The sequence below is a fragment of the Anopheles ziemanni genome, chromosome 3 (genome assembly GCF_943734765.1).
Source record: "Anopheles ziemanni chromosome 3, idAnoZiCoDA_A2_x.2, whole genome shotgun sequence".
NCBI lineage: Eukaryota > Metazoa > Arthropoda > Insecta > Diptera > Culicidae > Anopheles > Anopheles ziemanni.
This window is the reverse complement of record NC_080706.1, coordinates 15,972,833-16,000,359: the sequence shown is the minus strand read 5'-3', so window position 1 is coordinate 16,000,359 and position 27,527 is coordinate 15,972,833. Positions and strand designations below refer to the sequence as shown.

Here is a 27,527-nt window from a genome sequence, read left to right as displayed (position 1 = left end):
CGCCGAACGAACATTATTAATCAGATCGCGTTCCGGTGTCGGGAAGAGACGAAAAAGAAAGGCGAAGAAGCTGCTGTAATGTGAGAGAGTTGACACGTTTTATCCTTGTTGACATGCTGGTAAGCCTTTTGGAGTGAAGGTCTCTTTGATTACGCCTCCCTCTTTTTTCTCACTGCTGACTTTCCGACACATTTGAGGTTTCTTCTTGAAGAATTTACCCTTCGAAGGTTGATTGTTGGAACGTATCCTTGCGCTGGAAAAGGTGTATTGAATAAAGAAACCCCCCTACCGCCCGTTTCGTTATCCCAAAGGTGGCAAGGATGTGCCGGGAGATAATCGAAGATTTGTTTGTCTGCCAGACACGTGCTTGATTGCGTCCGTGCGCGTGTCTGTCGGGGGTGTCTGACATGTAGCCTTCCTTCTAAGACGTTCGGCTTCACTTTTGACACACACGCATGAAAGCGGGAGTATGAAAGGCAAACAAATTTTCTTAATTTATGACACGCGCGTATGTGTTTGTACACGGCAACAATATCGTCCAGTGCGTGTATCTTACTTTGCAGCATGTTAGCCAAAGGTAAGGCATTTTATCGTTCCGCTCGATTCGTTAACTATCTCTCGGAAGGTTGTCCGAAGCGTCGGTGAAGTGCTGTCCTAAATATGAATTTCCATAACACGTTGTACAAGTAAGTGGTCGACCGAACGCGTGCGTCAACGGAAGGCCAGCTTAACGTACCTTCCCACGCCGTCGATGTGTATGAGTTTGATTAAGTTTCACCGAAATTGTTATACGCCCCTCGCAGACTGCTGCCTCCAGCTTTCCGAGACTTTCCCTTTTGCGGTTCACGTAGGCCTGCGGTCGGTGCACTGTTTGGAAAGTCCGATCTCATCCGTCCGTTGCGGGGCTGTACTAAAATCTTCCACTTCATGATGGTCATGCAATAAGCGGTAATGTGCTGGCCACCCCGTGGGCATGCAGATACCAAGGACCGGCTCGTGCCGGGTTACGAAAAAGACAAGTGGTTCCGTTTCGACCGGCCTCGGCGGGGCTTTGCACGTGCGAAGCGCACCTGCTCGGGCCGAAGCACGTGGCGTAGCATGATGAAGAATTTCGTCCTCACCCGGACAACCAGGACCTTCCGGGGGTTTTTCGGGTGGCGCACACAAACCATGCCAGCAATGTCGGTATTTGCACGACGGTCGCACGAGTGCGTGTCGGTCGGCATGGAAAATCTTTGATAAGATACAAATATTTACCGTAAAACTTTGTCTTTGGTCCCGGGGAAATATTTGTGCTATTTTTGTGGTGGTCATCCGAGGAATGGAACGGCGTCCCACACTGGCTCCCGAGGCACAAGCTATCCGAGGACACTCCGGAGATTTGGAGTTTGGCTGATTTATGATGCTGTTTCGCAGCAGGGAGAGGCGGGTGCTTTTCGGTAGCTTAAGACATAAAGTTAGTACTGCGGCTTGGTAGTGATTGTGTTTGCTCGAATTTTTAATACATTTTTTCGCTATCCGAAGGCGTTACTGAGGTGTTTTCCGCTACCTGTTGAGAAGAGGATGGAAGTACAACAGTGTGAAAGCTTACCACACGAACCGAGGCCTCGGGTGGAACTGTTTGAAATAGCTTTGTGTGGAATCTTCGGTCCGGGACCGGGAAAATTGGGTGGCGCGAAAGTTTGAAAATTGTTTTTCGGGGCCAGAAGTCTGTTTTCTTTTAATTTTACTGTCCCAGCGAAAAGGAGAATTTGGGGCAAAACTTAGTTAGGTCCACTACTGTTGCCTTTCAGTTGTCGACTTTTTGACAAGTTACTTTATTACATACAAATAAAAGGATTGTAATATGTGGAAGTATTCGTTACTATCAAATCATATTATGTGAGACTTGACAAATAATATAATTATTTCTGTTATGAATTCCTCTAAAAGCACATCCCTAACATACAAAATTAAGTCATTCATATGTGTATAATGTCGTTCAACCGATAGTTGAGACGAGTGGAAAACTATCTTGTAATCAAGAAGAACTTTTCCTTTTCCACAAACTCGAACAGCTGCTCGTCAGGCGATCGCAGCTTGTTTGATTTTAACCTTCATAATCAACATTGGAGATTGTCTTTTGTGATGTAATGAAACCACACAACATTCTAGTAGTTTTCTTCCGAAACCACATAACCTTGTTGCAACTTAGTCGAGACGAAGGATATTTTTAAGTAAGCCATCGTAACGTGGTTTTCGAACGACCGCCTCGGGGGTAGCGAGAGGGAGGGAATTTTAATTTCTTATCGACGTCCATGTCCATGAAACCACATCAAAGGGACGGGGGCGAAACCGAAATCCGACCAAACTATCTCTCTCTCTCTCCGATGTTGTTGATCGAGCGGATAAGAAAGTTCACGAAAATCGGATTTAATAAGTTAACCTCAAGAACTCGACCTGCCGAGGGGAGAGCTGGCAAGGATGGCACTAGCTACGGGAAGGGACTAGCGCGGCCAGTGAGGGTAAGAAAGTTAGCTTACGAAATTGGCACTTGTGGCTCGTTGACATGGTCAATGGTTTCGTAAGCAAGCAGCTTCTTGGAGGACCCACGCATAACCGTAAGAATTCGTTATGAATTGGCCTCGCTCGTTCAGCTTGTGGTTTGCGGTGGGAAGAGAGGCGGGCGGGGTGCAAGTTAAAAAGGCTCACCTACCGGGAGGCCAATGATCCCGGTCCGTTACAGCGCTTCCAGCCTCGCCGAGCGGAATGGTCAGTTTCGCCTTTGTGTAATTAATTACAGCTTTTATTAGCCAGCGAAGTAAATACCCGGGGCACGGGTAAAAACTTATTTATTGCAGAATTAATTAAATGAAAACTTTTTCACGCTCGCCTTTTGATGAGTGGTGACGATGGTATTGAGTCGTGAGGTGGAGATTTGAAGAGCGCCGGGACAAGAACCGGGAAAACCCTGATCGAACAACATACCGGAATACTCTCGAGTGCCGAGCGAAACGACGGTCGGTGGGCTTCCGGTGTCGGACTTTCGCCAAAGTGCTTAATCTTTGTGGGTTGTGTATGAGTGTTGGTGTTGTAGTTTTCTTGAGCGTTTGAGTATGACGTTACCACGAGCTAGCCTCATTCCGGCGTCTCGAGTGATTTTTCTTTCCACGGTGAGACATTAAAAGTTAACCGAACGCCAAGACATTCAAGCGTCATGCAGAGGCTTCGTTATGCGGCGATGGTGGTAGCCCAGCCTTGACGATGTTGATCCCATGTCCTGCCAGCGATGGAATGAACCGGCGTCGGGCTGAATGACCAAGCCATTTTTTCTGATGGTTTACTTTGGAGTTGTTCGGTTAAACTTATTCATCAACATGATGCTGTACATCGATGTAGGTGCAGAAGGAAGTGCAATGACGCCAGGGCAGAAAGCTTTCGTAAGCGCCTCTTCCACTAGATGCGGCGGTCAGCTGCGGTTGTTTGGTTGCGCGAGATTTAATTTTCCTTCCGCGCATTTTGCGCCCGAACGGTATGCAATCGCGTATGCATCGCGCCTTCGTTCAAACGAGGAGCATTCCAAACAACCGCCTCGCGGCCAATGCTGCCGAAGTCGGTGGCAATCCCTGCCTGCTTGCCTTCACCTCAATCCATCCACTTACCTAGGAAATACCGCGGACTGAGGGCGCATTCCGTTTATCTTGCGGAACATTTTGGTCGCAGCAAAAAGGGAAGGATCGACTTGAGGGTGGATGCGCTTTGGCGTGGCCCTTCGATGCAGATGGTTTCATTTATTTTCATTTACATTATTTTTCCCCCTTGTTTTCTCTTTCGTTTTTGGCGAAAGCAAGAGGCTGATGATGTCCGCTTTCCTGCTGCTTTCCTTCTTCGCCTGCTGCACTTTTTAAATTGTTTTGTCCGTCACGTTCGTTCTCTTTTTCAGTTTGTAATCATCTCCTACCGACCGTCGTTACCAGGAGTTTAAGTTGCGTCGGTTGTTTTCATTAGCGTTCATGCCGCTAGTTTCGTTAATTCCACTGTAGATGATTTTAATGCCACAATCGTCTGGCGTATCCGGAAAATAGCGGAGTGGCCACAAGGCGCTTCGTTGCTTCTCACGGAAATCGGTTTCCCTTCGCTTCGAATGCAAACGTAAAGACAACGTGCCCATCGCATCTTCAGCCTTGCAGTTGGCGCGAGAGATGGTAAGGGCGGCAAAGTTGTTTGCTTCCTACGGATCGCAGTTGCAGCAGGGTTAATTAATCAGACCTTGTGGCAAGCAGGAAATGGGATGGTTTTTATTTGTGTTTGCTCCACTCCTGCTCCTACGGTTTGCCTGTCGGAGATGCCATTAGCAATACGACCGCAGCAGTACAAGCCTGAAATGGAGCTGAGCTTTGCCGCCCGGAGTCGGGATCCGACGATGGGTCTTCTCGCGTTTCCTACGCATCGCTACGCCATCGTGAGATCGGGATAATGAAAATATTTCAATTGTACGGGTGGAGTGAAATACGGTGCGGTTGTTGGCTAAGTTTACCGCCAGAAGGAATCCTTTGCAAATGGATTACAACTGACAGTTGGTGCCTGTGTGTTGCATACCTGTCAGGGGCAATTACTTTAAAAGCTCCCTAATCGTCGGCGAGCACACGTCTGGTGCGCGCAGGGCTCCATAATCAATTAATGTAACGAGCATGCCCGGCTTAATTTTACATACGTTCGGGGCCTACCTTCGCACAACCCGTTTAATGACGTCCGCCCGCACCCGGCTCGACACATTTTCTTCCCTTCGATTTTCCCGAGAACCGGTTCCCCGGGAGGACTCGATCGCTATCACCGACGATTACCGAAATCTTGAGCCACATCACATCAGTTGGCCTTCGCCCGAGCTGCCCGAAGCACCGCAGTGGGGCCATTTAGGAAAGCGAGGGCAAACGCGTGCTCGATCCTTTCCGTTAAGCTGCCGAAGGAAAGCACCTGCCGAGCGATGCTTTTAATTCGTATAATTATTTTAATTTCAATTTCGCTCTTTTCTACCTGCTCGTGTCCTCTTGGGGTGGATGTTGAAGCGGGATGAGCGCGCACCTGCGGTGCAATGAAATGGCCATTCGACTGTATCGTGCCAGTGTCCCTGGCCACCGTTTTCAGTTCATCATAATTTATAATTATTGCCGTGCGGCACTCGAGAGCAGGATCATGCGGATGGCAAGGAAAGAGTGGAAACAATTTAAGTGCGTCAAGCACTCTTGAGTCAGTGCTGGATGCTCGAAAAGGCGCGATTTATGGTGAAATCCGCTCTTTGAGGCGAGGATTACTGCTCTAGATTGAGGAACTGTGCCACTTAGTTCGGTATTTAATCTTGGGACGCATCTTTTTTGTTTCCTTCGAATGCCACGTGTCTTTGGGATTTTAGAGATATTTGAGATGAAATACAACGCCCAAGGTAATCTTAATGGATAAGGAAATTCCATACTAATTAAGGTCATACTCTTGGCAGCTCGCCCATTTTAAACGGTACCCCTGAGGGTGATTGAAGATTTCAAAGGCCAAAAAATGAAAAAAAAACAACCACGCTTAGCTTCATGACGTTTGTGCTTTTTTTCTGAACGGTTTCTAATTTTAACGATTTTTTGTTTCTAGCTTTCAGTACTTTTTTCCTGTTTATCTTGTCTTTCGGCTGAGACGTTTTCGATAGCTATTTCTATGGGAGGCAGCACAAAGAAAAACCAAACATTTTCCTATCTGGCAGTAAAACGAAAATAAAAGCAAACGATGGTTCTGCTTTTGCACGGTTCACGTTCGCAGATCGGACAGTTTTGCAATTTGACCCCGTGGTCTAATTAGGACGGGCAGCTTCAATGCGAAGGGGATGGGTGGGTTTGGCATTGACTTCTTACTGTTGAAAAAGAAAAAAATAAACCAAAGGTCCGAAGATGGACAAAGAAGGAAAAACGAGAACACAACCAACCGAGGGATACGGACAACAAATCGCAGTAATTAACATTCAGCGAACGGTCTGGCAGGGAAAGGTAAATTAGATAAACTGGCCACCGGTCGGCAGTGAATTTTTATGGGCGCACTTCAGCGATATCTTACATCCGATAGCGGACGAAGCTAAAGTGCGTTCCCCAAAGCCAACGCCACCAGGCGTCTCCATTAGATGCCGATGGGCGACCGGGCGCCTCCATCGAGAGCGTGGGCGTGGGGCGAGAGTTGTACAAACGTCATTTCGAGGCCCCCGAGGGACATTGGATAATTTGGAGTGAAGTAGCGATTTACAGCGTGACAGCATGGAGATAAGCACCGCTAAAGGTGGCACATAATTCGAATGGTTTCACCTTTGTTCCAGAGAAGACTGAAGAAAACCGGTGTGCGGCAGGGGGAGAGAAGAAGGACGAAACTTTTCCTCCCACTTCTGGTACGCATTACGTATTATCGAAGCGGTTCGAGATGCATTAGCCGAATAAAAGATCCGTCCTTAGGTTTCACGTCCCGAGGGCTGCCCGAAGTTGAGGTGTGGTATTTATGAATTTAATTATCCGACGCAATGGACAAAGGCGGATCCTGCTCCAGCCGCACACACTTTTACGGGATAAATCTAATCGAGAAAAACTACATCACCGCTTACAGTCGGCTTTCCTAAGGCTCCTAATGACTTCCTTCTCTAGTCTTCTACGCGTAGTCCCCGAGGGGAATTTGTTATCGGTTCGTAATGGCAGTTAAATTTAAGGTACGCTTTTCTCGAGCAGCGGATAAATCGGATTTAATTTGTGTCCCATTTATGATTTTTTTTTTGCGCACACGGCTTGAAATCTAATTTTCACCTTCCCAAGTCGCTTTCTAACCGGTGAACGGGAGTTGAAAAATGGAATAAATGTTTCCATCGGGCGTTCGGAGTTGAGTGGTTACGTCTCTAAATGATTTGATTGAATTTAATTATCCTCGGAAAGATAGATGGTGCGCACCTGAAGCAGCGTTTGCACAAGACACAAAGACACCAGGGGAAAGGAAAGCGATTCGGTTCTCCACTCGGGGAATGGGAATTATGAGCTCGAGAAGCGATGGCGGGAAGAAAAATGGGATTATAAATAGATTGTGCTCAACAATGATTTCCGTTCGATAAAGGCAGGAGAGGGGTTCGAAGGCAGGTGCTGCAAAAACCATCCAGGAAGATAGACACTTTCCACCCCAGCTCATGGATATATGTTGTCTGGTAATGACTTTCTTTCGCCAGTTTTTCGTGTCACACTTTAACACTTATCCAGGCACAAAAGGATCTTCGTTCGTCCGTTCCTCCTGGGGCGGACATTCGAAATCATATTTCCATCATAATCAAATTAATTACTGTGCTCCCGGTGGTGGAAAATACGAGACAGCACTGTCCCTTGGGGGCGAGCAGGTGAGCGCAGTTGAGAAATACGAACCGAAAATGAATGTAATTAATGGCAAGCACCAAGGATGTCTTTTGGTGCGAAACCGGTGAGCGATGGCATGAGCGAAAAGGTTGGTAAGAAGTGGTATGTTTAATTCGATTACAAACCCCAACCACCAGGTAGCCGTTTGATGGTATGGACGCTCTAGGCTCCTCCGTTGTACGAGAGAAAACCAGACACGACGCCGTAAACGGTAGAGTGTCATTTTATATCCATTTATCTGCGCTCTGTTTGATCGCAATCCGCGCTTCATCCGAGGGAACATATGCTTCGTCGTAGGAACACGAAGGATGGACGGAAAACTCGCGCGTGAAACCCAGGAAAAATGGTCGAACGGAACAAAACGTGGAAACATATGTCGAACGTCGGGGCGGTTGAAAAAAAAAAAAAACCAGCAGCGGTAGAAAACCGACCACCTGTCGGAAAACTGGAAAATCCATCCCGCTTACGTTACGTGTGGATGTGTGTTTTAGCGTGTGCATGTATGTGTAGCGAAACCCGTGAAAATGGCGTGCGAACCGTCCGTTAAAGCGCTTAAAGTATTAAGGAATTAATTATCTCCCTCTTACGAGTGTGATTGCGCGATTGGGAAAGAATCCTTTCGATTTTCCCGGCTTCAGTAGTTCCGGGGCTGGAGGGGTCCGCTAGGGTCGGTGCTGGGTAATTCCAAATCGTCGAATCAATTATAGCAGCTATCGAGGCTTGCTCGAGCTGCAGGGAATAACACGGCGCACCGGTGGAATGTCATCGAACCGGTTCTCGAAAGCTGGCGACAAAATGGCACGTGTTCTGGCGCGCGCCAGGATAATCGAGGTTTTCCTGTCCGTACTGCTGTGTATGTGGGAGTAAGTGTGAGTGTAGGTGTAGGCTTGCACCATCAAAAACACGTGAGTGTTGCCCGAACGGGAGGTTCCAGCGCACTGAAATCGATTCATTTATCGTGTTGACGTTCTCAAGCGCAAGGAAAACGAGATCCGTGTGGAAACCCATGGTGGTGGGGGAAATTTTCAATCAAATTGTTTACTCGGCGTTGTGAAATTGAATTGACAGCGTGCTATTTAGTAGCGTAACTAAGCCCCTGAAAGGCAGCGCCTGAACGCCACCTGTGGAAACCCGCTGTCCGGGGAACCCGGTACGGTCGCTGTATCGATTTCTGGTTCCGACATGGATGCACCGACTATTTTGGGGGCTGACAAATGGCAGTCATGTGCGGCCCGTCAGTAGCGTGGGAGCCCATCGCGTGCTCAAAGGAAATTCATCACGCCCCTGGTCCGATACGTTCCGCGAAACCGGTTGATGCAAGTGCTTCCGACAACGCTTTTTAATCCCACGGGCGTGGAATAGATTTTTCCGGTGTGAAGCCAATTTGTAATGGTTGCGTGTTGTGTGGTGAGTTTACAAAAAAAATACAGTTCAACCTCGCGCTCGTTACAAAACGAACCGGTGTTGCATAAGGGAGTTGTCGGAGGTGACGTTCAATTGATTTTAAATTTTAGTTTGATTGATTTTCGAAATGGTACTTTCACACATCAGTTTGTAGCAGTTCAATTAATTGTTTCAACACTTTATTTTATTTTCATTCATATTGCCATCGAAAAGCAGGCAAGTATCCAATTACTTTCATTACACATTGTACAAGCCAACGTTAAAGTTGGGGGGAATTTTTCCACTGTCTAGTGGACGATAAATAAATTCTTCGTCATTTTAACGAGATATCCCTGATTCTTCAAACCATGAATGGATCGTAGCAGGCAACGCGGGAAGCAATTTATGCTCCGCTAGCAAGTTTCCCAATAGAGTTCAATCGCAGCAAGCCTCGGTGAGCGCGGGTCCGATCGGGTGTTAAAGTTTTTCATAATTCCATCCACGGAAACTCGCTGCCATCGCCGTCGATCGTCTACGGTACGCAGTATTAATTTTGTCAAGTTCGGATCACGGTTGAGGCGACGCGCCAGCACGAAGCGCTCACCGTATTCAATTACATCGGAATGTAATTAAAAGTTATGCCCTGTTCGCGTAACGCTATCGGTGCGCACCGTGGCTGGGAAACGGAGTAAGGATATCTTCTCCTGCAGGTGATGCTTGGCCGAAAGTATGAGACCGTGAGGAGAAAGCCTCGAAGAGGAGGGAATGTTTTGAATCATCGTTGACGTCCGGAAAGACGACACCGGCGCCTGAGTGGTAGGAGATTAGTCCAAAGGTTGTCCTTATGTTGCAACAGTGTTCTCATTTGCATTTACATTTCACCCTGGGATTGGGAAACTTTCGTGAGGGAACGCTCGCGGAACTTATAAAGTCGACGGCGGACCTCAAACTAAATAACTTAAAAGTGAAGTTTAAGACACTGAACTTTCACTACAAAGTCTTGTCACGGCAACAGGTTTTCCAACAAGGTGGCAACGAATGCAAGCCCCTCGGCGTTATTCCATCGTGGATTGATTGTGAAATTGTGCGTTGAAATTTGAAACGAGTATGAAAACACGCCCGGAGAATGTTAACAATTTTTCCGTTTGTTTTTTTTTTCAGGTTTGGCTAGTGCACAACGACAGGATCAGGAGGACCCGTGCAAAACCAAATCGAAGGTTGTCGGTGACGTGACGTACTGCGATCGCTACTGGGAGTGCATCAACAACCAGCCGGAGCTGTACGATTGTCCCAACGGGTTGGTGTTTGCCGGAAAGCACCGTGGCGTGACCGAGGGATGCGATTACCCGTGGCGATCGAACTACTGCGAGGGCAAGCAGTTAGCAAGTGAGTATCGGTATTAGGATATACAAATATGGAGAGGATCATGAGGATGAGACAAAGAGAGGATCGGTGTTTTTGTGCTCATACATATTATTTCAAGAAGTCTTGCTATTATAGTAAGAGAGTATTTAAGTTTTTTTATAGAGATTTAGATTGTACTGACTATTCCAGGAGGAACTTTGGAATCCATCCTCTGGATGCTCTCAGATCTTTATTTCATTTTGTGACGGATCTAAATCGTATAGAATAGTAATCCTGAATTCCAAACATTCCGGATTCTGGATCTACCAAGGGACTGTATCTTGATCTCTAAGTATCTGAATCTAGATCCCGGAACTTCAGAATTGGATTCTGATTTTAGATTCCAAGAGATCTGAAATTCTGAATCTGGACTCTAACGCAAGATACCGGATTCTAAGGATCTCTTAGTTGGGATCCAATCGATATCGTTCATACTTGAGATTGACTCACAGAATCCCGTTACCAATCTAATCTTGATTGCATCCAAATAAGATTTTCTCTCCCAATGAACACCGTGTTTGCTGTGTCAACAGTGTTATCCAATTTTTATATCATAAAAGTTTTGATAAGGTTGCTCTCAGTCGAAATTTGCCATTCCTTTGATGTAGCACCAGACGTGTAGGATTATTTACGATTTCTTCACGATCGTCCAAGCGTAACAAAGTTTCCCGGTGCATTGTTCGCAAATTAACTCATTTTTCAGATGCCTCGTCCTTCGTCCTTTCGCCTTCCGAAAGTTTAGCTTCAAGTCGGTCCATGCTGGCCGAATTAGCAGCTGCATCAAAGGCGGCACGAAATCGTGTTCGACGACCGGAGTTTCACCACCACAGAGCACCGTTAAATAATGAGGGCAGAGCGTGGGAGTCTCTTATAGTCCATGCCAAACTTAATCGAGCTCGTTTCTCGATGACCAACCTAACCCTCCGTCCAGCGAACCGTTGATTATGTTTTGAGCTGGAGCGAGTTTTGGCGAAGGCGAAGCCAGCATCGACAGGCGAAGCCAGTCATAACAATTGGTGCTTGAATGTGCAACAAAACTGCTGGAAATTGAGTGCCCTCGAGCGAGATGGCGAAGTGTTCGGGATCGAAGGGATTCGAAACGAGGGGGAAAAACCCCCGGGAAGTGGCCGGGGTCGTGTTGCAACGTCGTCTACAACGTCGAGTGCAGCGCTCAAGTGTCGTTTAGTTTTAAGCAGAGCGTAATGACCGGTGAAAAGTTTGCCATTTCCGCTGCGGTGGTTGTAGTGCTCCGTGTTCGTCTAGTTTGTTCCAATCTCTCCTCCTCCGTTATCCAACGAAGTGTTTCTCCACAGAGTGGGAGTTTGTTCGATTTTTTTTTCCTATTTATTTCTAATTCTTCTATTTTATTTCCTCCCTCTCGACCCTCCCCCGGTTTCAGACGGTCCCATATCGACGGAGCACTGCGACTGGCTGTACGGTATCTTCGGACACGAGACGTCCTGCACGCGATACTGGACCTGCTGGAATGGTACCGCCACGGAGCAGCTCTGCATCGGTGGACTGCTGTACAACGAGAACGCCCACAGCTGCGACTGGCCGGAGAACGTTGATGGATGCCAAAAGCACCGTAAGTTGGCAGAGAGATGGAAAGGAGGGGGGAGGGAAAAGACCCTTCCACGGGGGAGTGAACAGAAAAACAAGACGAGGGAATAGTAAAACAAATTACTCAATAAGGGATGCAGGTTGATGGTGACAATTTTCGGCACAATCGGACTTTCCCTAACAAAGGAAGCGAATAGTTGGTCGCTTTTCTCTATTTTTCTTTTCCCTTCATTGTAGTGTTCTCGGTAGGAACATAATAACCAACAGCAAGGTGACCAAACGGTGATGCAATAGGGTTTCGAAGCCCTTTTTCCAAATGGGAAACACAAAACGAACGGAAGGAAATCGTTTCTCATTAATTTGTTTGTCTTTCCCTCGGTTGTTCGTGTTTTTACCTCCCCGCTCTTTCTCTTTCTCTGCCCTCCGGAAAGGGGTATAGTTTTCCTTTACCATCATCCTTTGTGAATATCCTTCGGATTTTGCTCCCCGTTGGGGGGGAAAATCCCGGCGAAAGGCATTCCTTCCGCTGCAGTCGGTGCACATGGCAAAATGGTGCATTTTCATAACCCGTGTTCTCGTGGCCGTGTCGGCAATGGTGGTGATTTTCATTCCCCCGCCCTTACCTCTTATCGTTTTCCCCCCTTCTTCTTCCCGCCAGCCCTCTGCAACGATGACGCCAACGGAAATGTACCGCTGGGCAAGTCGTGCAATCGCTACTGGCAGTGCCAGGGTGGTTACCCGCGGCTCCAGCGCTGCCCCGCCATGCTCGTGTTCGACCGCCGCAGTCTCCGCTGCGTCGTGCCACCGACCGAGGATTGCGACGTGCCCACCACCCCGCTGCCCGAGTACGAGCCGGAGCAACCGCAGGGCAAGGTATGTATGGTCGATTCCTCGCCAGTTTCGCTTTGTTCTAGAGCTTTCCGTTGTATACGATAAAAATTAATCAACAATTCTTTTAATATGTGCTCCTAGTTCCTAAGACAAGCTTTTATTGTTTTCCCATTATTGCTGTTCAATTGTCAGGAATTTTTAATTCGTCTTAACATTTTTTTAAATCAGAATATAGTTCAGATTCCGATACCAAAGAAGAGTAAAATAATTTTCCATATGTAAGCCATTGAATTCTTCAAAGCTGATGAATGGCGAAGAAAAATTCCGCATTCAAATTAAAAATACTGTTCTCAAATAGTAATTCAAACAATCGTAATTTTTCGTTTACTTACAAACATTGTTTTACTCATAAACATAAGTAAGAAAAAGTAAAGTTAATAAGAAAAATCAATCGTCATTTAAAAAGATTTTGTTAAAAGTGTGGGACATTTTACTGAAGATTAAATATTTATCAAATCGAATCGAAGTTCTTGTGCTGTATCTGATTCCCTCACCGCTCTGCTTGTTTCCCTGGCATTTTCTTTCAGGGAAATCCGAATGCAATTCACCAATCGTCCGGCACTGGCGGTCTACAGGGCGGCAAGCTGCAGTCCGGAGGACGAAACAAGAACTAATCGTTCGCTCACCTTTCTACAACACCACTCCACCCACCACCATCAGCTATCCACCCATCCATCCCATGGCCGGTTGTCGATGAACTTCTTCCACCCGCAGTTCGAAGGGGCGTCCGAATGGTCACAGCGTGCGGTTCGGTCCAGTCCAGCCCGGCATTCCAGTGCTCCTGACGACGGGGTTGAACCTGTCATCCTCATGGAGTGATAGTAAACCCACACACCGTCGGTGAGATAGCGTCGGAGGGAACGCACATAGCACAACGCAAACAGCGAGACATTTCCGACACCTTTTACCGACATTTTATTTGCTCCGGACAAGCACAAAACGTAGGACGAAACGAACATTAAAGAGTGATAAACTGGATCTGCCCACGACAGCGAGGACAGGGCAGTAAATGAGCTTAAAACTAAGTTAAACTATTTCGTCTTCGGCAACACGGTCGTAGCGGATGAATGGACAAATCTTTTCCCACGAACCCACCATGGGTTTGCAATTTAATCGAAATTGTTTCGATTGTTTCTAATTTATCAAGCAAATGTGTATGTCCACCGTTGATTGAAAGAATTCTTTGCTTATTCGTTCGTCCTCCTTTTCCATTCATTTCTCTTCCCCCTCCGCAAGCGCATCGCAACTTTCCCTTTCATGTTTTTAGATGTTATTTTTCTTTATTTTATCCCAATGTAACTATTTAAGAAAGTGTACGTAAAGAATCGACAGTGCAGAGCGTAAGATAAATAGGTATTGTAAAGAGAAAAATTGAACATATTTGATTGCTTATTCGAAAGAAAAGCTGTTTCGAAAACGAGAAACGTTAAGCAAATGGTAGGTTAAAAATAACTTTAACAGGAAATGAACGCTTTTCTGCGCATCCTGGTGCAGATGTGAACGATGTCTAATTGCAGCGAAAGTCCCCGTGTGACGCCGCAACCACGTGACAAGTTGAATGATTTAATATCTTCCCTAATATGACAGTTTTATGGCTTGTCGGCAAATGGAAGGTGTCATGAGCGTAGTTTTTTCTTTTCCTCTAGGGCGCATCTTAAGATCTCAAGCGATCGCATTTGGCTTGGTTGTTTTCGAAGAAAAAAGTTTTGTTTTTATGATTAATCTTTTCTTCCTGTGTTTTATTTTTTAGCAGAAACGTGAGTAAAGATTTTTCAAGCCAACATGAAAAGAGAAGCGATAAAAACCGTACGTCCCGGAGGCAGGAGTGAGCGAAAGAAACAAAATGGCAAGCGAAGCTTATCCTTCAACGCCTCGAAAGTGGAATGAACGCGAATGGGAACAATAAATGAAAATTGCATCCCCAACTGGGGTAGAGTCCAGTGCCATTCGAAACGCATCGGAGGGAACGCCATCTTATGCTGTTTCTTGTTTTTTTTTCCAACGGCAAAAACATTCGAAAACACAAAAAAGGAAACGCAAGAGAAAACACGCTTCCTCTCCGAGATGGACGACGATTGTCACCGACATGAAAATGCCGCAGGACAGATGATACTGCAATGGATTGCACTTCCGGACGTTGCGTCGCATTGTGTGGGTGCAAAAACAAACGCCACAAACAAACGAAGAGTGCAATAATGGCCGAAGGAGAGTGTGGATGTTTGGAAAGAAATAATATTTAATAGTTAACTGAGCGGAGTTTTGCCGTTCAAGGAGATTCACTAGGAACTATTGTAGGAAGCATGAGGGCTGTTTGCTTGGTACCTGACACAATGTGTGCGGGTGTTTGTCCGTTTATGGCAAGGATTTATGGCTACATTTGTTTTTTATTTGGCAAACATTAAAGTTATAGAGTACTTTATGAAAGCTAGGTGTTTTTTTTTCCTAAATTTTCCTTAAATAATTTCTATTATTCTACTTCTAAACAAGCTATACGGAGTTTTACTTATAAAGCAACGAGAAAGTCTCTTTTTGATCATTTAATGCTTGGTGTTTGTACTAATTTTTAGTTCTTTGAAATGACACTCATTTCCATTATGCTATTTTCGTCAACGTTGAAGTAAGACAAATTGTGACAATTGTAAGGAGAAAGTTAGCAGGAAAAAGTGGTTTGTCTTGTTTTCCCCGAACGTTTTTCGCAGCTCAAAAATAAATGAAAAATAAATGAGAACAAATTCGAAATTAATGTCAAGCGAAGTTTCTCCGGATTGTTTGTGGGTGTATATTTTTCTCCATTTCAACTTTTCCGATGAAAAGAACGAACCCTCCTTGTTCGCACCAGCGCTCCAGAGGAGTGGAAAATACGTTGCCCGGTTGCCAAGACGCCCCACTTCGCGGCCACGGTGACGCATCCATGTTCGACTTGTTGTTAATTTCGGCTCGAACACGAGTTTAATGGCAGGCTCAAATTGAAGTTAACGCAACGGGGCAGCTCCGGTCGGTGGAAAATGTTTCTCATTTTCGAGTGGCGTCGGTTGCCGGTTTGCCGGGTTTCGTTTTTCATTCCACCTCCCCGGGTGCGGAAATGGTCGCGATCGACGCGTTATTATTACATGATGCCACTTTTCCATTTTCCACACCCTCCCCACCCCGCTGGGTGGTCAATGGTGGTTTCCCGTGGCGGAAAGGTTGCCAGTTTTTGTGTTATTTTCATTTCGTTCATACGCAGGAAAAGCGAGGAAATACGTCATGTTGATCATGATCCACCGTAATTTTGACTTCCAGCGAACGTTATTTTCTGACACCCATTTTGTTTCACCTTCCGCTAGGTCGGGGGCTCAGCATGGGCGCATGAAATCTTTATCATAAAACCACCTCACTCATCCCCGGTTCTCTTTCGTCTCGGTCCACCACCGCCCGTTTTGGGGTTTTCTCACCATTTTGGCGATTTTCCGAAGCGTAACGAAATCACGTTGGCAGACACGCAGCAGGACACCCTCGCTCCAGCTTCTCGTGCTGCGTCGCGAGGCGTAGAATCGGGATCTCCACGACTTACCAACTAACCACCCACCATAACGTTCCCCCTTCCCACTGCCACCCGTCGTGCGAACATCTGTGAAAATCAGTAAAATTAATGCCACAAAAATTACCACTGAATTTAAAATTAATTAAAAACAAAATTTATTGGAAAACTTTTGGCGGACCCATTTTTCCACCCTTCCACCAGGGACCAACGAGCAGCGCGCCACCGAAAGCGAAGCGTAGACGGGACACCAATAGTTTTATTCGGTTGGAAAACCGCTTTTCCAACCATCCCGGGGTTTATTTCCCTTCCGACTTGAAGGGGCGCATCCTTAACGTTTTCTGCATCCACCAGAAAACCAGGGGTGGTGGTTTTATTTTTACCCAACCTGGAGAGACTTTCTTTCCACGGCCCTCTATCGGTACTTTTCCATATCCGGTCCCATTCCCAGCATCCCACGTTTTTCTTCACTGCCGCCTCATCGCTACGATCAACTTTGGTGGAAGTTTTTTGTTGTCATGAGGCGAGCGCGTTAAATAAAATTCGCGGCCAGCCGAGCATTTTCGTCTCATGTCGCCAATTTGCGCCCCCATTTGTGTGCGTGTGTGTGTGTGTGTGTCGATGAAGGGAGAGAGGTTTTCCTTTCCGGCCCAAAAGTCGCTTATTTGTTTCAACGAATTAAAATGGATCCCTCCGGAGGACGAAGCGCTTCGCGCCGTCGAGAGAATATGGAGGGCAAGGACGAAATGATATTTTGATACTTCCTAAAGCGCTCGCCCCGGTCTAGAAAAGAAGGAATGGGAATCATTTCTCATTTCTTACTGCTCGAAAGTAGGAAGTTATGCCAACGGGAACGGGTACCGAAAGTGGATGGAACGATAAATGAGAAAACCAACGTGGATACTAATCTACAAAAGGCGGGGGAAAGCAGTAAAAAGGGAAAGAGTACTTGGAATGGACAAATAAATGGACGTAAACGGAATAAAAATGACCAGAAAACACAAGTAGCCGTAACCACAAAAAAGAGCCACCCGTCGGAAGGGCGAGAAGCGAGGAGGACGTGGAACGAAACGAAATGGAAAAGTTTGGAATGCAAATAAAACTATCGTCCCGAAGTGTCGTTGAAGATTTGTTCCGTTCCAAGTTCGGACTCGGTTTGGTTGTTACGAGTCTGTTGTAACATTCTCCGTTGTTTATATTGTTTATTTTCTCGGGTGTTTTTCATTTGATGGAGGGTTTTTTCATCATTCCTTCTTTTTCAAACGTCCAGAAGGGTAACTCTAGTAAATGTTTCGTTGTTTAGTTTCTTTTTGTTTTGTTCTTTATTTTTTCACTACTTAAAGTGACTTTATTTAAATTATGCACCACAGCTTCTTCGCCATCACCAGGAGGTAGTACTGATCCATCTGTATAAACAGACAGAGAAGGTAAATGAATGCCACTCGTGAAACTGGAATGCTGTTTGATATGTTTTACTTTCAGCTTTAAGTACGGAGACTAATTGCGGAACGGGACGATCAAGAGACGTTGTTGCAGTTGTAAAAGTTTGCAAAAAAAAGCTTTTAGCTGACGGGAGAAATTGGCAATGAATCTACTTTTTTTTAAACCTAGCGGTAGGATAAGAGAAGATAATCCAACAAGTTAGGTTGTCTTGTACGAAATCGTTACCTTGGCTGTTAAATATACACATTTTGATCCTTGGACACTCTTTAACACATGGAGTGGTTTTATAGTTCAGTATGTTTTTTATGCTTTTTGTTTCGCTTTTACAATTTAATTAAAGCAAAATAGTTTGATGTGATTTATTTTGTGCAACACTTTACTATTTTTAATTTTGGAAACAACATTTTCAAAGCTAAAAATGATATAAAATGAAACGTAAAGTTGAAAGTTAACTTGTGAAAAAGTACATAAGCTTCTTTTGTGACTGTAATTGTCGATGGTAACAAAAATTTTCCCGGAATTTCTCCTTCGAGCATACAAAGCGAAGGAAATTGAAATATTTACTGCAATTTTATTATCATTGAAATGGAGCTTTCTCAATGCTTTCTGCAATTTTCCCGCTCCACATCGTACACGTTAGAGCACGTTTTGCCAGTTGCAATCTAATAGCAAGGGCGTTCGTTCGGTTTTCCGTGGGTGGTTGGTTTCGCGAAAATGTCTAAGGTCAACGGGAGGTCGGTGTGCAAGCGCTCTCGGGTAAAACAATCCCTTTGGAGCAGGGAAACCTAACCTTAACGATGCTTGTGCTTGTGCATTTACTGTTTCTGTTTTCGCTCTTTATCTCTCTTTCTCTTGCTAAGAGAACGCTCGGTCCTGGCCGTTTTGGACGCAGCGTGCATTTTAGTGCCAATATTTATCCAATACGTTTCGGTGACCTGCTGCTGGAACGGTTAGAATGCCGTTGGTTGTTTTTCTGCTGTTCCGTACTGTAGTGGTGCTTATTACCATTGTATGCTGTAATCTTCCAGCATTTCGTTTTCGTTCGAGCAAGCTCGGCATGCAATGTGTGCCTCGAAGTCTTTGAGGGTCCCGGGGTCCTGGAATAGTCAAAATCTCTATCGCAATTTCCTGTACGAGGAAGGGCTTCTTATGGCTTTATTTCGTGTGTTGGAGTCATGTTTTGCCGTGGTGTACATTTTTTACATCGCAGGCGTATTTGTATTGCTTGCTTCATATCTGGTAGCGCACCTTTCCGATGCAGATTTTGCAATTTCTTTCCACGCTGTGAACCTGGACCTGGGTTGTTAGAAAATTGTTTTTTTCTCCAGTTTCGTTGTTTAACTTTTCAGTTCCCCAACCCGGTTCGTAGGCATTTATTTTCCCTCCTGTACAACAATTTGGTGTTAAAAAGGATTAAAAAATTCACATTCCTCTACAGAAAGGGAAGTGGGTAGTGTTGCAAATGTGTGGGAATCGCCGAATGACACACACACACAGATACCAAGTGCGATCCATAAACCCCCCAGATGACACTCCTTGTCTCACGTACGGCGTATTTGGGGGGCCAAAGTGATATTATTTTGTTGATGTCATAAATTTTCCTCTCAACATGCGGCTCAGCTTTGGGCTCTCGTCCTAGCTGCGTGGTGATAGTATGTGTGAGGTTAAAAAGGAAAAAGAGGAAAACTTTCAAAATTGGCTGTTTTCTTTCACCGGAGCCCGTGGAAGGACACCAGATACGGGAGCAGGCGCTCTGTTCCGTCGTTTTTTGAGGCGTAAATTTTATTAGTTTCCAAGTATGTGATGGTTTTCCTCAGGGCGCAAGGGGAAAGGGCACGGTGGGCGCGCTGACATGAAGCCATTTTTCGGTTTCCCCTTTTATTCTTCTTTTCCTTCAAACCTTCTACTTCATCATTTCAAAGTATCACGCTGTGTGCCGGAAAGCCAACGGATTTCTGTGAGACGGACCAGGCGCCTCCATGTCAAAAACCGACCCACCGGGGTTTGGGGTATTTATTTTTTGCCCCTCTCCGTCACTTTCATTCTTTGCACCGTTGATTGAACGTGAGCGTGGTTGCGATGCTGTATGGCGTTGCCGAAACCCGAACGACTGACTGTCCCGTGTGGCGGACAGCGCTTGACAGGATGGAAACTCACACCCCAGGGGGGGGGGGGGGGGGGGTTCCGTGATGATGACGAACACGAAATTGAGGCATTTACTGGGGTGAAGAATGAGAGAGAAATGGTGGAAAACGTGCCCCAATACAAGCGGTCATTGGAAGCGAGAAGCCGGTTGTGTGGCCGTGTGATGAATTCGCTGGGACAGTTTTCGGTGGACAGTTTTCAACAGGTCAGAAAGCGAGCGGTAAATGTTTATTAAAAGTGACAATGGCGAACGTTTGACCCTCTAGGGAGGCGGTAAGTGAAGGGAGATAAATAGAGTTTGCCTTCAAATTGAATGCGATGTAATCGGCATTTTTTTCTCCAGCGTGTTTGGCAGGTCATAACATGACTGAACTATTTCATAAGGATATTGAAATAGTTGATCTTTCAGGATCGGGTTTTTCTGAACTTTTCCACACAAGAGATATTTTTTGATCAAAGACGAAATTGAAAATTTTCCGCGACCAACTCTTGTTAGTGCAGATAATGTTCCCCAGGGAATGGATAATATATCTCCATTAACTGGACCCTTAACCATTTTCAATCCCATTTTTAATTCAACACATTACTCCACCATAGATCACTTCGGATGTGCTTGTCCTCTTCGGGGTAATTGATAAAATGCATGCCTTGATTAAATCCACCATCTTTTCCCCTTGAGGGGTGGCCAAAACACACGTGACTTTCCCTCTGGTGGCTCGGGATGGTGAAATCGCGAGGTAATTTATGTGTCTGTTTCGTGGACCGGTAGCAAATTATTAATACCATCTAGAGGTACCCGAAGAGTTGGGAAGAAAGAGTGAACGAAACACAGATGTGGAGTAAAAGAAATGGCAAGAAGGTAGCATTAGGTTGACCTCTCTGCGAAAAGGGGGCCGATGCGCTTTCCGTACCGTATCTTTGGACCGGGTTTCCCCTGCAATGGGTCTGCAAAAATCGCACTAAATCAAGTAATACACTGTTGTTTCGTTCGTTCTCTTCCACCCGGTTGGAAAAAGGATTTCCTGTTTTTCCCCCATCGCCAACTCTTTTCCAGCTCCACTCTCGATGTTTACGGATGCAACTTTCACCTTGCTTGCACGATCATATTTCTTCCGTCAAGCTCATGCACTCATCTGCGGCGCTGGTTCCGGTGCACAAGCAGCAGGATGGGAGGAAGAAGAAGGACACAGGAACAAAAAAGAAACGGTGCAGAGAGCGAAACAATGCACCGTTGCGGCTAGGAAGGACCTGCCGGACTTGACTTCTGTCAGCTTCCAGGCGAAAAGCTTTCGTTATTGTTCTCCTTCTTGGGTGATGCTCGGTGAGGGAAAAATATTATAAAAGCCAGCGTCACCAGGAGTGTCTGGTGTTTGCAATGATGCAGCCGTTTAAAATAGGTGGAGGCCGCAGGAAAAAATAGTAGACAAAAGCAACAACCCCAAGGACACGAACACTCCGACACAAAATATGACACTTTCACCATAACAAGTGCATAACGTGAAAATTGCCATTCTTTCCGCAGTTTCCCTGCAGGCGTTTGAAGGAGAAACGGGAGTAGGGAAGGAAATGGCAGCGTTAGTTTTTCCCCGGGCCAACGGGCGCGCGTGGAGGTTTCCTAAATGGTTCCATCCCTGGTAGCGCCCGGGACTCTTTTCTATTTATCCCCGGCACCCTGCCGTGTCTGTTCAAACCAACACTCTTGTCGTACGTCGCGAAAAGCACCCAGTCGCCCGGGGTTGTGGTCAGGGAAAATGCACGTGCACGACCACCACAGAAGTGGAGTGTTCTTCTTAAGGATATCCTGGAACGTGTGGGGTAGCTGACCGGGTTTGCGCGTCGCCCGGTACCGTTTAATTAGTTTAATGGTCACCTGGAATTTTCTGTCCGTGAAATAAATTACTCCCGATACACGACGGACCCGCCACGTAGCTCATTAGAGGGAGAGCGACTCCGAAACCCGGGGAACCAGTTCGTTAGTGCAGCAACTACTTAGCGCAGCAGCACCGGACCATGATTCGGGTTGCGGTTGGTTAGTGTTCGGTTTCGGAAGAAACTGCAGCGTTAATTATTTTGCTGCATCAGACGATAGCTGCTTCTGCTGTGCATGCGATAGCGCATTTTCTTTTTCCCGATTCCTCCGTTTTTTTTCTTTATCCCTACCTATCCCGGGTTGAAGATAAGAAAAAGATAAGTCTGTAATTGAAGCAGTTTTGTAGCGGATGTGGTTTTTTCTCACTCCCAACGAAGTCACAAACCATGAAAGATAAACTGGTTGTATCCTCAGTCCACAGGAATCGGAAAATGATACACAAACATATTTACACATTAAATTGCAAACGAATGTTTTTGATAAAAAAAAGTCATTGAAAAAAAATAATCAAAAGATACCCTTTCCATTTGACCCGTGAATACATATTTATTGTTCGCGATCCCGAAAACAGTTTACGGCTTGGCGGCTTGCGGTCGGAATTTATGTCGGTATCGGTTGATTCGTGGGAAAGCCTTTTTACCCCAGTGGGTAGTGTTTTTTTTCTCTTTCCTCTCCCTTCACAACTGCAATAATTCACCTGCATTGAGTAGAAAAAAAAAACACCGGTACCGATTCCAACTTCCTGGCCGCGCAACGTGCCCTTGTTTCGGAGGGCCGATGAGAAAATATCGACATGTGCGCGAACACATTTAAATAAATTGCAATCCACCCGTTCGTTTGCAGGCCCCCGGGTTCGGTGTACCGTTTAGTTTTATTTTCTCGCTTTTACCATACCTCGTTTTGTTTTTTTTTACGCCATTCGGAACACATTTGTTCACGGCCGGGAATTGGAAGCATTGCATCGGAATCGCTTGCCAAAGCGCTGCCTGCCCGTGATTAGTTCCCGTCGGATGGATGCGTTCGGAGAATTGAGACCACTTGTCTAACGCAAACCGTTTGGCTGACGGCCAGTTGGGTGCGGAAAAATGGACAATCGCTTAGCTAAATAGTTTGGAGAATTGAGAAAAGGGGGAAAAAAACACTCACAAACGGATCCCATATTCATCAGAATTAACCGAGCACAATTTGTGAAACCGTTTATCAGAAACGTTTCTGTGTAACAATGTTTTATTTCACCTAGTTCTAGTTAACAGGATCAATTTTTCATTAGATTATTTTCTCTTTAGTTGAGTTTGTTTGCTCATGAACAAACACTTGCGAATTTATGAACTATTTTTATTCATTCCGAAATACGGTGAGAGACAGTTTGAATTTATAATCTCCCTCAAAGAATTTACGTTCCCTCAACCTATACTCAAGAAGTTCGAACTCTCCGCTTCCAAGAATGATATGTTCTTGTAAATTATCCCCCGAGGAAACAATTATCGTTATGTTGCCATTAATCATAACCCTGTTGAATATCGTTGTAGCCATTGGTTGGATCTAGTTTTATTGCATGACAAGTGGAACCGATCATTTATCCCCAATTTGCACACATCACTTGAAAATGATATCGTTTTCGAGTCCTTCTTTCCATAAAAAAAGGAGGGACCTACATCCGGTGGGTGTAAGTAAAATCAGCAAAATTTTCAGGATCGATTTTCAATACCATCATCATGTCGGGAAAGTCAACATCGTGGGCTTCAAACTTGGCCGGGTCCTTCCGGTGCCGGTAGAAGTTACGCGAGACGCCGGACCACTTTCCGGTGATCAGAAGGCATCAGTTCCAGCCAGCACTCCCAAGCTCGAAATAAAGAATAAATTGAAAGATTTAGTGGAGATTCAATGTACCGATGTTTTTGTTCCGCCCGACGCTCGTGTTTCTTCCTTTTCGTGAGATGATTAAATCACCGAACAGTTCCTTCCCGAAGCGAAGGAGAGCTGCGAAAGTGAATTAAATTTAATGAGCTCAGGAAACAGTAACGGAAGATTGAAGTAATTAACACTAATTGAGACGAATTAAATTTCCCACTCGTTTCCCATTAGCTGGAGCTCGTCAAGACGTGTGGTGTCGATTTTCGAGGGTCGTACGATGGTCACGTAGGTATTGAACAACTCTCCCGACGATCCGATCTAGCCTTGTATCGCTTTTTCCGGAGCGAGTAGTAGTCGATGGTCTTTGGACAGTGCTGGAAGTGAAGGTAGGTTCACCGTTCTCGGATACGTTTATTGAAAACGAAACATTGTTTCTGTGTTATGAAAATTAAGTTCTTGTTTTAAACCGAAAATAAATGATAGCCAGTTTTAGCGATTAGGAACTTTGAACCATCTTAGTTCCAGTGGACCGAAAGTTTCTTCTTGTTGTTTTGCAATTTAACTCACACTCAATAGAATGTCATCAAATTGAATCAGATATGTCAGAATACTATTAACAAATTCCGAAACAACCGAAAAATAATTTATTTTCTCGAGAATTACAGACGACTACATCTCATGGTTTGCTTTATGAAGCTGTCAGAAACTAAAGTTGATAATAAAACATACCACGTTGCCATGGAAATGGAGTTTACAATTGCCGGTTTCAAGCTCAAAAAGCGTTTGAAAATTAGCGATGACAAAGCGTAGATCTCAATTAAATATTTCCGGATTAGTATGAATTCCTCAAAATGTCATCGCATACTCCTCAAAGTTTTCCCAACTCTGTATCGCACTCCCGTTTCTGGTGGTGGTAATAGATTAGGCAAATAATTGCCCTTGCCAAGGCGGCAAGGATATGCGACGGCGAGAGGCCAGTCGTCGATGTGCGGTGCAATTAGCAGACTTTCCGCATCCAATAGTGTCATCAATCCGCGAGTCAACGCATTCCACACGATGTCTATGTGGTCACGTATCCCGCCCCCCTCCTCTCGGTGCTGGTGGCCAACTCCTTCATTAGCCTTCGGGGCGTAAAGGTGCGACTCACCGAGAAGGGGCGTTGAGTAGTTGGTATCTATTTCATAAATTCCACCGCAACGAGAGTCGCAACGCAACGTGGCGTGCGATGAGCGGTTTGCGAATCAACAGCGCGCCGACGGAGAAATCAGAACCGCCGAATCTTCGCGCACAATAAAATTAGCCTAATTGGGCCTTTACCAGCAGTTGGGGTTTTGCGTGGGGTGCGCGGTGAAGGTGGTGAAAACGTTTAAGCGACGCATAAATTGGCCATCCGTTGAGTCCCGTGTTCCCGGAACTACCCATTTCTCCGCCTCCCATTCGCCCGCGTCGGGAAAAGCGTCGCCCGGTGACAGCTGACAAACAAAGGCGCCGGTGGAGCAATTTATCTTGCTGTTTGATGTCACAACCACAGCCTTAATAAGCACTCACTGGCAGAAATTAACGAAGACGAGATACGCACATGTTCGGGACACTTCATGTTCCACGTGCTTGCCAACTCGTTACACCCAGGATTCTAAGCTTACCAGACGGTTGGAATTGTGGGTTTTCCGTTCCTTACCCATCGATAAATGCAGCATTCTTATGAAGGGATGTACAACGTCAAAAAACGATGGATAATTTTCAATCACGCATTAATTTTCCAAATCCGCTTTCGAAATCCGATTAACGCGCTTCGGTGTAAAAATTTGTCGCTTCAACACTTTCGCTCGTTTGTCATTTTATTTACAGGCTGCACGGATCCCGATAGGGGTTTCCCGAGCCGGTGTCGAGCTCGGAAAACTCATCGGCGTAATCACAATCAGGAAATGCGATAGCAAAAGTTGTGAAAGTTGGCCAACCACCGGCAGCTCACGATTCGACGCCACAGACGCAACAAATTATTCAAATCATCCATTTCCATCCGGTGGCTCAGTAGTAGTAAATTGTTGAACTGTCGCCACGGCTCTCTGCCGGTCCGGTGTTTCCTGCCATCACCGGACGGCAAATGGTTAGTCAATTATGTAAATTATTTTCATCACGCCACTCCACTCGAAGGGCTTCTGTGAGAAGATGCGGCGATGTGGGGGGGTGTCAAAGTTTAGTAAAGGGCGTGGAATGATATTTTAATAACCGATTACGGACACCGTTCGACCCCTTTTTTGTGCAGCGGGTGGGAAGGATTTCCCAAAGTCGAACGCTGGAGGAAAGGTGGACAACAACACAGCGCTTACCGCGAACTTGATGGGATATCATAAATCTTCCTTTAGTCTTCTGTCATAATTATTAACCCTCACCGCACTCTGGCCACCTCTTGGCCACCTGGTTATGAGGTCAGAGCCATTAGCCGTTCGGTGGCCAAGTTTTCCTCCGGTGGTGCGAGAGGGGTTTGTTGTTTGTGTGCGTTTGATCATATATTTTGACTGTACCCACCAAGGACCTTCGCAGTCAAACACTTACAATTTCCCCTTGGATGGAGGAAAACTTTCCTTCGAACTTCTCCGTGATATAACAAACACAAGCCATGGATTTTAACGGCCTAACGGTCGAGTGTTATTGGCGTACGGCGTGCGTAGTTTTATGTCGAAACTTTGGCGTTGGCTCTTTGCCGTCCGGTTCCGGCACACGGTGGACGTTTGGCCACATTTTATGGCTCCCGGAGTGCAAGTTTTGCGTGCATGCATATACTTTTTGCGAGGCTCTTGGACCCGGTGAGGTTCGGGGAAAGTCCGCCGATACACGTTTTATTAATCTTTAAAAGCACTCCCAGGGACACTCGTGTAAAATGGGTCTCGTTTCGTTTAGTTGTCCGCGCTTTGTGAATATCGCCAGAGAAGGAAAGTGTGCGCTTTAGACTGATCCGATTTGTGTCTATCTCCTTGGGTTTTTGTTGAAAGAAGCCGCCAACCTCGGCAAATTGATTAGGTACGAAGTTTTGTAATTTTATCAGCCTCCGCGAAGATTTATGATATTTTTATTCGAAAGTCCATAAAATACTGAAGGCGACGGAACGAGTGGAACCTCGAGAAGTCCACGTAGTAGGGGCTACCTTGGCATACAGCAGTGGGGAATAATTTGCTCGCTGACTACGCCATTTTATAGTCCTCGTGTCGTCGTGGCTACCGAGAGCTCGCGCAGTTTGTGAAGCGTCTTGGTCGTTAGTGGTGGAAAAAGTTGGCCCATCTTAATGCCGAAGAAAACTCCGCTAGATTGGTGCCGACGGTACTCCCGCCAAGCCACCCCGTTTCGTCTGTCGATGAGTGGAGAATAAATAAATTACGCTCGGCTGTGATCTCCGTTATCCTTCCTGCTATTCGTTTCAGGCTGCCATTCTAGGCTTCCGATCAGCCGGGCCAACCCCACTCTATATAACCTTCACGTCAGGCGCGTCCAGACGAAAAAAAACAATAACACAAGACTTGGCCGATGCAATAAATTTTCATAATTTTCTCAACGCGCGTTGCAAACCGATTGGCCCTCGGATATTCTGGCGGAGGAAGTTTTTCTCGTCGGCCCATCACATTCGCGACCGGTGGACTTTTGGGCGATTATGGCCGACAAGAAAGGTGATTTAAAAGATTTAGTTGGCCCCGATGGCCCGTCTTTGTGCTTGGGAGGGTGAAAATTGTAAGGAATTGCGCCTAACAAGAGATGCGCTACATGAACAGAGGCAGAGAGAGAGAGAGTCTTGCCGTTCTGTCAAAAACTAAGACAGGTTTTCTAGGAACCAGAAAAGAATTAATTTTCGTGTTCCCAGGATAATGTAGGGATCTGTTTTAGGTTATGGCAATAGTGCGAAATGGTAATTGAAAAGCAAAATAATAAAAGAGTTTAAAATAAAACGATTCTCTTGAAAACAATTATCTCATTTGTGTTTACGCCACAATTTATGCAATGTTGCAAGCTCCTACACAGAACCGGTTCGTGAAACGGTTCAAATTAAAAAAACGAATTATTCTTGTTCGTT

General features: G+C 45.7%; 1 protein-coding gene across 1 annotated transcript in view; it reads left to right on the top strand.

Moving 5' to 3' along the window:
• The window catches only part of LOC131284206 (protein obstructor-E-like), a 34,223-nt gene extending 20,977 nt beyond the window's left edge, over positions 1 to 13,246 (top strand). The window contains exons 2-5 of the mRNA XM_058313060.1: positions 9,936 to 10,160; positions 11,578 to 11,766; positions 12,400 to 12,614; positions 13,160 to 13,246. Coding sequence (XP_058169043.1) covers positions 9,936 to 10,160; positions 11,578 to 11,766; positions 12,400 to 12,614; positions 13,160 to 13,246 — 716 coding nt within the window. The remainder of the gene's footprint in view (positions 1 to 9,935; positions 10,161 to 11,577; positions 11,767 to 12,399; positions 12,615 to 13,159) is intronic.
• Positions 13,247 to 27,527: the final 14,281 nt, after the last annotated feature.